At 43.6% G+C, this 10924-nt stretch overlaps 1 protein-coding gene across 1 annotated transcript; it reads right to left on the bottom strand.

The window, feature by feature from the left end:
* Nucleotides 1-848: 848 nt before the first annotated feature.
* On the bottom strand, nucleotides 849-7498 carry LOC120486939 (uncharacterized). Its single transcript, XM_089128147.1, is given in 14 exon segments — nucleotides 849-1232; nucleotides 1234-1256; nucleotides 1357-1569; nucleotides 1679-1917; nucleotides 2033-2230; nucleotides 2349-2423; nucleotides 2425-2483; nucleotides 2586-2702; nucleotides 2828-3035; nucleotides 3187-3438; nucleotides 4961-5034; nucleotides 6139-6283; nucleotides 6382-6530; nucleotides 7370-7498. Coding segments are annotated over 14 exon segments (2265 nt in total).
* Between the last annotated feature and the right edge of the window lie 3426 nt (nucleotides 7499-10924).

Here is a 10924-nt window from a genome sequence, read left to right on the forward strand (position 1 = left end):
TTTCTTATTTAAAAAGCGCTGTGCCCACTCGTATTCATCCTCGAACAGCGCAATCTGTGCTCTCCCGAAAACCTTATTGGTTTTGAGACTGGACACCTAATCCCACACAAAAAAACACAAAATCAGTTAAGAACAGAACAGATAAACAAGACATAGTCCAAGACATAAAAAATTCTATTGAATTTTATATATATTTATATATATTTGACAAACACTCACATTTATAACATGTGCCTTCTCCATGGTGGAGTATCGAGCCCCTGCACCTCCTGGATCGTCATATTCTGCGAAACACCTCCCCTGTGGCCATAAAGAGATGACAGCAAGGCCGAAAAGTGCCCGTAAAACCTCCAGAGGTTTTTATAGGCCGGGTTACTCTCAATACTGGCTAAAAACAACAACGACAACACAGAGTAAAATCTCAGCAATTAAATGGCAAATTAATTTTACAATTAACTCTGTGAGAGTGCAAGTTGAAAGCCCCCATGAAAGCTGAGGTCTTAACACTTACTGTTACTCCCTCCACCGCTCCTGGTCTCTGGAAGTGAACATGGTCTTTTCCTCTGACGCCACGTGGTCACCTTCCAGCAGTCTCCCATAAATGGACAGCATGTCCTTTTTGGCCTTCCGGAGGACTGGCACTCATGAAGGCTCTTCTCGCCCTCTTGGAACCGTTCATACCTAGAATGATATACAAGACAACAATATGATTACACACACCTGTATACAGTATACATCTGTATCACATAACCCCCGATGTACAGCCAGCACATAAGTATCATCAACATGAAGTCATTAAAGAAAACAAATGGAAAGCAGATTAGCAACTGGCCTTGTTTTACAGGTGATCAAATGTTCAGCCACTCCAGCTCCTTTTCTTCCCCACGAAAAGTCCTCTTCTTGATGCCGTGGTCGAAGCAGATCTTATCATCTTTCTTAATGTCCGTGGTGGCCTGAAAGAGCAGGACGTGCCTGTCTCCCCCCTGAAGCTTCACTATGCAGTGGCATGGCTGCACGTTGCACTTCTTCTTTGAGTGAGTAATCCATCTCCCAATGGTTTCCAGAGACGGGTGGCACTCACAGGGGAAAGTCTCCGCATCAATGCAGATTTCGTCAGCGCCATGTTTGAAGAAAAACAGGTTTCCCAGCTCGTCCTGCGTATCTGCCATCTCCCTGCCCTCAGCACCTGTGATCACCTTTCTGTGGAAATCACGCAGGATGGAGCCCTTCCCCGAAGGCCTTGGTTGTAACAACGCCTGTGGTCAAAAAGAGGGAGTCATTAATGTGCTGTTCATGATGTTATTATATTCATTTTATTTATGGATTTTACTGTGCTCATAAGACAGTTGTACATACCTTTCTGCTCCCCAAAGGCCTTCACAGCCAGACCCGACCATTTCTGCCTGGTCACCCCCTTGATGATGCCCGGGTCACTCTCCGCCTGTGCTCTGCTGAGCGGCCTCCACTTCGCCATGATGTCCTCTGGACGAGGATGATTGGCCGTCCAGCCCTCTGCATCTATGACTTTAGCCACCATCGCTGCAGTTGGGGTACGTCTTGAGAATTTTGCTGTCAAAGAGAGCACATTTGAATTAAAATTCAGGTTCACACACTAGTTCAAAATGTTTCTGTTGGAGCAAATCTAATCATTGGATCATAAGGAAGTATATACATCTACACAAAAGATGTTGCTCCCGAAGGCTGTACTGTAGAGCCCTCCACTTATCATAAAAGACTCTGTCGCCGGGGAACCCAGTTTTTTCTCTCTGGGTCTTGTTGGGTGGTTGGCCAGTGATTCCCACAGGGAAGGCCTGCAGGAAAGCATTAAAGTCTGGGGCTGGGCTGCCAACCTCTTCTTCCACCCGCCTTCTCTTCACTGCCTGGGTGCCCTCTTCGCCAGAGTCGTCAGAAGAGGAGCTGCAATATTGAAAAGGTTTGGAGGTTACACACAAACGAACTGATGGATAAGCGTTGAGAGACATTATAATTATAACAGATATATAACAGAATTATATTACAGATAATTACATACCGTGTCAGGGAGCTGAGCAGGTTTGAAGTGGCCACAATAGCATCTAGGTTCTTCATCCTATAGTGCTGGTTTGCCACTGCATTCGAATGGGCCATGTAGTGAGCCAAAGATGCCTTCTTCTCCTCTGTAAAGTTGGCAGCCACATCTGTCTCCACGGTCCGACGTATCTGCTGGCTTGTGATGTTGGGCAGTTTGTAGCTGCAATGGGGCAGAAATATCAGATGAAACTCCCAAACTTGAACTATATAATTTTCTAGAGGCTGATCTGTTTAATAAATGCTACTTTATGTTCTTTTGGACTGCTGTCAATACTCACTGAATGTGCAGACGAGAGAGGTCGTTGGTCGCACTCTTAATTTTCGTGCCTGACGAAGAAACAAACAACCTCTGAACTGTCTACATCCGGCCGGATGAAGTCCGGGCGGATCCAAGTATAGTATGCATCCAGCATCTGCAGAGACAAAAAGTAAATAAAATAAATACATCTGTTAATATCATTGCTGGTGTTACTGTATCTCATGGTAAAGCAAATTTAGCCTGTAAGTGTACTTACTGCTGCCTCCTCCATTGTGAGGGCAAACACGGCGATCTGCATTGTCGCAGTCTTGTGTTCACTAACTGCCACGCATATCTTTCCCCCAGAAGTCTTTCTTTTATCCCACTCTGCTGTCTGAAAAAACAAACAAACAAAAAATAAACAGAGTGAATAAGTGACATAAACGTCCTCTTCGCAGACTACCTAATAAAATCTGTTTAGGCTTATGGCCCCATGAAAGCTGAGGTCTTAAGACTTACTGTTACTCCCTCCACCGCTCCTGGTCTCTGGAAGTGACCGAGGATCAGGATTGCTTCACAATAGTAGCGGAACATGGTCTTTTCCTCTGACGCCACGTAGTCATCTTCCAGCAGCCTCCCATAAATGGACAGCATGTCCTTTTTGGCCTTCCGGAGGACTGCCTGGCACTCATGAAGGCTCTTCTCGCCCTCTTGGAACCGTTCATACCTAGAATGACATACAAGACAACAATATGACTACACACACCTGTATACAGTATACATCTGTATCACATAACCCCGGATGTACAGCCAGCACATAAGTATCATTAACATGAAGTCATTAAAGAAAACAAATGGAAAGCAGATTAGCAACTGGCCTTGTTTTACAGGTGACCTTGCTGTGTGACTTGGCCACTGGCTTTCTGATGGTAGCGAGGAGGTCGAGGTACGCTTGGCACTTCCTGTAGAAGTCCAGATCTGCTTCACCCAAGTTCAGGTGGGTCTTTAAATACTGAACAAACCGGATCATCTTCTTTATGTAGTTCAGTATGGTGGCTGGGCCCATGTCAGCGCGCCGGAGTTGGGTGAGGTAGTCCTTGGTCTCAGTGGACTTTATCAGGAAGTCCAAGCTGACTTCGGGTCATCGGGAAGCATCACCGGCCGAATCTCAGCAAAGTAGAGGCGAAACCACTGGGAAAAAGAAATAAATACATTCAAAAACACACACACAGTCAGTTATAATGTCATTTTGAAAACAAACGTACATGTTCCTGTTCAGGGGTCAGAGGAACTTCGGCGACTTGCGATGCGGCCGTTTTGTGCTCCTTCACCGCCACGCAACAGCCGTTCTCGGTCTGTTTTCTCCCCTGCCATTCCTCGACCTGCAAACACACAGGCGTGCACACTCAATGACCGGTCTCACTAATAATCAAAATCAAAATACAAAATCAGTGGCGGTTCTACTTTGAATTACACCCAGGGCGAGACCCCCTTCGAGCGTTGTTGATCATTATGAAAATTATTAGATAATATAGTGACCAAAATGATCATATACACAGAATCTTGTTCAAAAAGCCTAATACACAGTGAAATCAATTCACCAAGTTAATAACATTAAAGATTTGTTTTAAAGGAGTGTCTTTTATCTTACCAACTAAACTTAAAAAAAGGTTAACAAAAAGGTTTTATAAAAAGATAAACCTCATATTTCAGCATTTAAATCATCTCTATAAAAAGAATGAGTCAATACATCCCTGACATTTATAATGCACAGTATAGCTTTTCTTTTATTATTAGTAAAATTCGTACCGATTTTCCCATGGCTGTCATTGCAATAGAACCATGCACTCATTACTCTGCGCTCTCCACAACGACAAAGATGTTTTAGTAGCTAATGTATTTCCACCACAGAAAAACGCTTGTTAGCTCTGCTGAAAGATTTATTTACGGAGAAGAGAAAAAACACCCAAGTGTTTGGGTGCACGTGCACTCCCATACTGAAGTTTTTGAGCGCGCTTCCAGTGAGCGCATAATCAGCGTGCTTCCTGTGCGCCTATTTGAAACATAGAGGATTTGAAATAACGACCTCGAGCGCGCAAAAGACGCGATACGTGAACTAATCAGGAGATCCCCTTGACATCGCTTCTGCGCACGGCACCTTCTCAGCAAGCAGGGCGCCATTGCCAATAATTGAATCGAAATGATAAAAAATAGAAAAACTTCGCGGCACAGAGGATTTTTTTTTTAACTGCTCGTGCCGCACCCCATGTGACATGAAGAAATGCCGCCCCGAGCGACTGCCCGGTTCGCCCGTGCCTAGAACCGCTACTGTACAAAATACACTTACAGTCATGTTGCTGACAACGCCGGGCTGCTGGAGGAGCTTGAGCATGACGACCGCCTCCAGGTAGTAGAGGACCAGCAGACGTTCGTCCTTGTCAAGCTCCTCCCCGGATATGGCATCTGGACCCTGGAGTTTTCCCATCAAGGCCAGGAAATCCCCGAGAGCCACATCGAGGATCGCCACACAGCCTGCTGGCAGCTTCTCTTTGCCAAAATGGATCATGTTCTTAATGTAGTTCAGAATGGTGGCTGGGCCCATGTCAGTGCGCCAGAGTTGGGTGAGGTAGTCCTTGCATGGTCTCTGTGGACTTTATCAGGAAGTCCAAGCTGACTTCATCCCCACTCGGCTGGATGAATTTTAACATTCTGGAGACGTTGCCTACCTGTGATGAAAGCAAAAGAGGACTGTGAAATGATGCAGTGAGAAGAAAAGCCAGCCACACACAGACACCCCTAATAAAGCTGTGTTTTATCTGAGTTCACTTCTTTTATGGAACTTAATAGCTGCTCTACATGTGCTGTGCTACTATACATTACAGTTTTTCTCAATTGTTTACACACAAATTCTGGTACTTGAGACACAATGACCACAACATGTAACTCATTCACCAACCCCCTGAACCAATTCTGATGAACAACAAGCACAATTCCTGCTTTACACTCAAATTGCAGCTCTAAAACACACTTTTTTCAAAACACTACACACAAATTCTCTGCATTTGGCACAATTTTCATGCAGAAAATCTCTTCTTTTCATGAGGAACACACTACCATTCAAATATTCACACTGACTCGTCACATGGACAAACACACGTCACACAGTTTTACAATTAGCAATCAGAGCTTTAGCATAAAATACCAAAACCGAAGAGAGGATGCAGCATAGATTTTTACTGTAACAGCATAAACATTTTTTTTTTCTGTAGTTTTGTATGTAGACCACTGTATGTGCAACTTTGTGTTGAATGGGGTGTATGAAATGTGCGATCTATCTCCCATTGTTTTTGTGGGAAAAATACAGTAAAATATATTTGTTACCGTGTATTTGTGTGTTCTGGGTATAAAAACAATATTCTCAAATATTTTACAACACACTTATGTACGTAATGTCTGTAGTAAGTGTAACCCTGAACAAAAAAGGCCCAATTCATTATGATTAATGGAGAAGAAGTGTTTGTCCATTGATCATAGTGTTTTACATTGAGCACATCAGTGTTCAACTGGTTCTTATAAATGTCTATTCATATGATGGTTTGTGTGTGTCATTTGAAAACAAAATAACATTTTGAGAATATATAACATTGTTTTGAATGCAAAGTTTCATTTTGCACTAGAATTGAGGGGTTTTGCCGATTGTGTGTGTGTGTTTTTAGATTTGTGTGTAGAGTTCTGAGAGTATGAGGCATACTTGCAGGAAATGTGTGTAAACAATCGAGAAAAACTGTAAAACATTTTCCAGTTACAAAGAGCAATGGGATGTATCTTACCTCCTGCTGGCAGTTGTGGACCTCCAGGGTGTTGAGCAGGTTGTCCTTAAAGTCTCTCAACAAGGGCTCTTCTGCAGGGAACTTTGCGTAGAGCCCCATTTGAGTCATCTTGACCCGGACAGTCGTGCTGTACTCTGATTGATTTCTGAAAAAAAAAAACACAGACAGAAGAAAATGAGCTCAAAGCAACCTTACAGTTTGTTCACAGTTTTTGCACTGATGTGTGTGAGGTTTAGAACTTACTTTTGCCATGTTCGTTCGCTTGGATCAGTGGTGCTTCCTTCGGAGCTGCTATCCTCCACCACCGAGACACCACCAGGCGCTTCAGAGCTGACACCTGAGAATGTGTGGAAGAAGATGCAGGCCCCTTGAACGATACCGTAAGGCTCCCACTGATAAAAGAAAGAATGAATTCAGATTAAGGGAATTTATATTTTTAAAACATAAAAGAAATATGTATAGCAGCTTTAATTCAAATTTATTCGTATAGTGCTTTACACAATAATGCTATTCTGAAATGTACACAGAAAAATACAGTTAGTTAATCATGTATTAGTTTATGGGATAACATTTCACCGGCGTTGTGTCCTCTCTTCACAGGGGTCGAGTCGTCTCTTCACGGGCGTTTGGTCATCTAATCGCAGGTTGGGGCATCTGAAGTCTCCGTGACACGCTGGATACAAGCTGGACCTGACGAACGCTATTTACTATTTGACGAACGATAACAGCAGAAAGGCAGATGGGAAATAATTAGCAAAGCTTCTGTTCTATTAATGCATTCGCTCAGATTCAGCAGTAGTATAAAAAAAAAGCTATATAAAGGTGAGCGATATGTGAATGATTGGTTAATGAGAGCTGTATCTCACTTTGTAGAAATAGTTCTCCGGATCTTGAAGGAAACACAGTCCTGGCACTTTCTTGCAGATCAGGCTTGGTACTTATGGACCAAAAAACAAAGAGGTTATTTAACTAATCTGCAGTAAGCATAAATATATGTACAATATTTCAGAAAGTCTTACAACAGAATCTGTCAGGGTTGTCAGACATCCAGCCACTCCAGCTCCAGGACATTAGTCAGTCATTTCAATGTTCACACTGAGGCTCCATTTACATGAACATCAATGTTATGACTGTCATAAAACATTGATATTTCATACGCAAGCTCTCAGTATAAAATGTGACACAAATGTCTATTGGGGAAGCCTATGGAGCATCACAAAACACTCCCTACACAGCTGGTCTCTCTGTGGGCTTTCAAGGGGAGGCCGGTCAATGGCCACAGGCTGAGGCAGGTCCTGCCGCAGAGGAAGTGCTGCTTCCTCCTATCCGTCCTGCTGGCTGGTGGACGCACCAGACCCATTTCTACAAGATCAATGAATAAACAATAAAGAAAGTGCAAATGAATGACTGCTTTGAGTAGCAACATTTTACGATTTACGATGCGGCCGTTTTGTGCTCCTTCACCGCCACGCAACAGCCGTTCTCTGTGTGTTTTCTCCCCTGCCATTCCTCGACCTGCAAACACACAGGCGTGCACACTCAATGACCGGTCTCACTAATAATCAAAAAACGTGAGGCGTTGATGAATGTTATACAAAATACACTTACGGTCATGTTGCTGACAACACTGGGCCGCTGGAGGAGCTTGAGAATGATGACCGCCTCCAGGTAGTAGAGGACCAGCAGGCATTCGTCTTTGTCAAGCTCCTCCCCGGATATGGCATCTGGACCCTGGAGTTTTCCCATCACGGCCAGGAAATCCCCGAGAGCCACATCGAGGATCGCCACACAGTCCGCTGGCAGCTTCTCTTTGCCGTAACTGTGGTACCTGAGAAACAAAACAGTACTGTTGAGCGCACCTGCGTTTCCCGTTCCCATAATGAATATAAAAACAGAAAAAGCATACCTTTTCGGTGTTAGTTCTTTGTTGATCTTCTTGGACATTCCTGCCCGTATGCCGTCCAGAGGATGGATGAAGTTTCTACAATAATCAAAGAGACCTTTGTCCTTGATTTGAAGGCTGGTGGATGTGATGGTGTACTTCATGAACCTTAAAGAAAGAGAAATAAATGTTTGATACAGCCATATCCGATAATCATCAGTTGACAGTTACAGATGTGTTTGTTGCGTCGCACAGTACTGACCTCTTGAGACTCTTCCAATAGTTCAACACCGTCTGCTTGGAGAGTTGGGTCTGGCTGAGCACATTGAAATACTCTCTTACTTTCTCCACCTCCCGAACAAAAGACAGGCTCGGCTCTTTGGGGTCCATGTAGTACATGAACCGGGAGACTGTTTCCACCTGTAATTATACATTACACATTAAAATCTGTAGAGCTGAATGTATGTCTGTGTGTGTGTGTGTGTGTGTGTGTGTGTGTGTTTGTGAGAGAGACATTTCAATGTATCTTTTGTTTTAAACTACCTCTTGTTTGCTCCTCCTGTTTCCCAAATCCACAAGCAAGTAGTGGAAGAAGCCCCGAAGAAGTGGATGATCAATCGAGTGCTTCTTATAGAGACCCTTCTTGGCCATCTCTACCTGGACATCAGTGGTCCACTTAGGTCCCCCAGTGCTGAAATCAAATAAACCAGGAAGTCAAATTATTGTGTATTTGTTCAAGAGAAATAATGTGATGTGAAATAAAGATGATGTGAAATTTTACCTCTGATAGTACTCCTCATAGCCGGTGTCAGATGCGGCCTCCTGTTCAGAATTGCTCTCAGCACCCCTCGAGGAGCTGTGACCAACCAACGAAGGCCCAGGGAGGCTCTCAGCACCCCTCGAGGAGCCGTGACCAACCAACGAAGGCCCAGGAAGGCTCTCAGCACCCCTCGAGGAGCTGTGACCAACCAACGAAGGCCCAGGAAGGCTCTCAGCACCCCTCAAAGAGCTGTGGCGAAGTGAAGATGGGGCAGGAAGGCTCTCAGCAGCCCTCGAGGAGCTGTGGCGAAGTGAAGATGGTGCAGGAAGGACTGGGGGAATATTTTTCACCACCAATCCCTTCTTCTCCATCTCCTGTAACAAGCTAATAAAAGAAAAACCATGAATACACACACATTTGATAGATTATTGACTATTGCACTGCAACAGGACAAAGCAGTGAGGCAGAAGATAAACGACACACACCTGGCAAGTGGATCAGCTGATGCCAAAATCTCACAAATCCTCTTATATTCCAAAAAGCGGCCGGTGTGAGAGAACTCGGCCATCTCCTTCTTGGCCTTGATCACAGTATCTCTGATGTCCTCCTCGCTGCTTCCCTGCATGCACACCGTGCGGAGATGGCCCGGAAGAGTGCGTGGTGCCTTCTTGCAGATCGGGCAGAGGAAGTACATCCTGCTGTGGAAGTCAGCTTGTCCGTCCATTGCAACAATATCAACTCAAGATAAAGCTCTCCTCACTGCAAGTTTTGGAGCAAAGTGCTTCCCTCTGTGAAATGGTTCACTGATAAGCCCGGCTCAGTTTTAAACCAGCCAATTCATCAATCATTGCATTTCTCAGAAATATATTATGCTTTTTTAAGTTTTAAATTATTTAGACATTATTAGATGTGACTAAATATTTGCAAACTGAGCACAATGAGCTTCATTTTGATAGGAAACACATAAAAAAAAGAAGAAGAAAAAAGAAATAAAAAAGAACAGCATCCCCAGATGAGGAAGATAACCAGATCATTCACTGGCATGTAACATAATTATATTTATATAATATAATGCTGTATTTCTGATCCAGTAAATACAGGCTTGATTGGCAAAGAGTCTTCTTTTTAGTAAAAATATACCTTGCATTCACAAATGTCCTGCATTCATTTTGTTCAAAAACACAGGAGGTTGCTTACCGTGTAGAGTCAGCTGCGCACAGGGACGTGCACAGGGGGTTGCTCAGGTTGCCCGGGCAACTGCCCATATGCCCTTCTCGACTCAGGTTGCCCTTCCGAGGAAAAAAAAATCGTACAATGGATGTAGAATTTCACGTATAGGCCTAGACAAAAAAATAATATAAAAATCGCAAAGCCTCATTCACTTCCATTCGGGCACTGAAAGGGAAAGTCAAACTGTTTACGTGGCTGCAGTGCCGCACGCGACCATAGACTGCACGCGACCGGTGTGTATGGTAAGGCACCGCAAATTACTCAGGCCGCGCCTCCATCTCGTGTCGCGCGCTAATTAATGTGTACGAAGTCCATGACAAAATGAAGCGAAACTATCCTTCTCGTCACGAAAAGAGGAAGAAGAAAAACATGAGAGTGAATTGCGGGAACAGCAGTCAGGTAAACTTGTGTTCTGTCCTCTCTAGTTTGATGTAAGCAAAGTTTGATGGTTTTTGGTCTTGCTAACCTATCTGGGCAGACTGAGGCAGTGCATCTCTTGCATCACTTTTTGCCTGACAAAAGTGAGAGTAAAATACCATTATTTATTACGTTTTGTTTTTTATAAACGACAAAGTGCAACAACAGTGTTTGTTTACTACAGCTCGGAAAACATAACCGCGTTGCGTGTGTTGCGTTCATATGCGCGTGCACGAAATGAAACTCGCATTTTTCAAGCAGAAATGTGGAGACCAGAGAAATACTGTACAATACGTGAATGATGGCACTCCCAATCAAAGTACACATTATAAAGACACTGATTATCTAGTCTCAGTGTAGTTAAAAACTCTAAACAACTGCACTAATTATGCAAGATAGAAATGTATTGGCAATTTGACATTGATTGACTATTGATTTATAGGCTATATTGAATTTAAAATGATGATTAGCTGGACATTCTGGTCAACATGAATGCA

The sequence above is a fragment of the Pimephales promelas genome, unplaced genomic scaffold, assembly GCF_988280905.1.
Source record: "Pimephales promelas unplaced genomic scaffold, fPimPro1.hap1.1 HAP1_SCAFFOLD_52, whole genome shotgun sequence".
Lineage (NCBI taxonomy): Eukaryota > Metazoa > Chordata > Actinopteri > Cypriniformes > Leuciscidae > Pimephales > Pimephales promelas.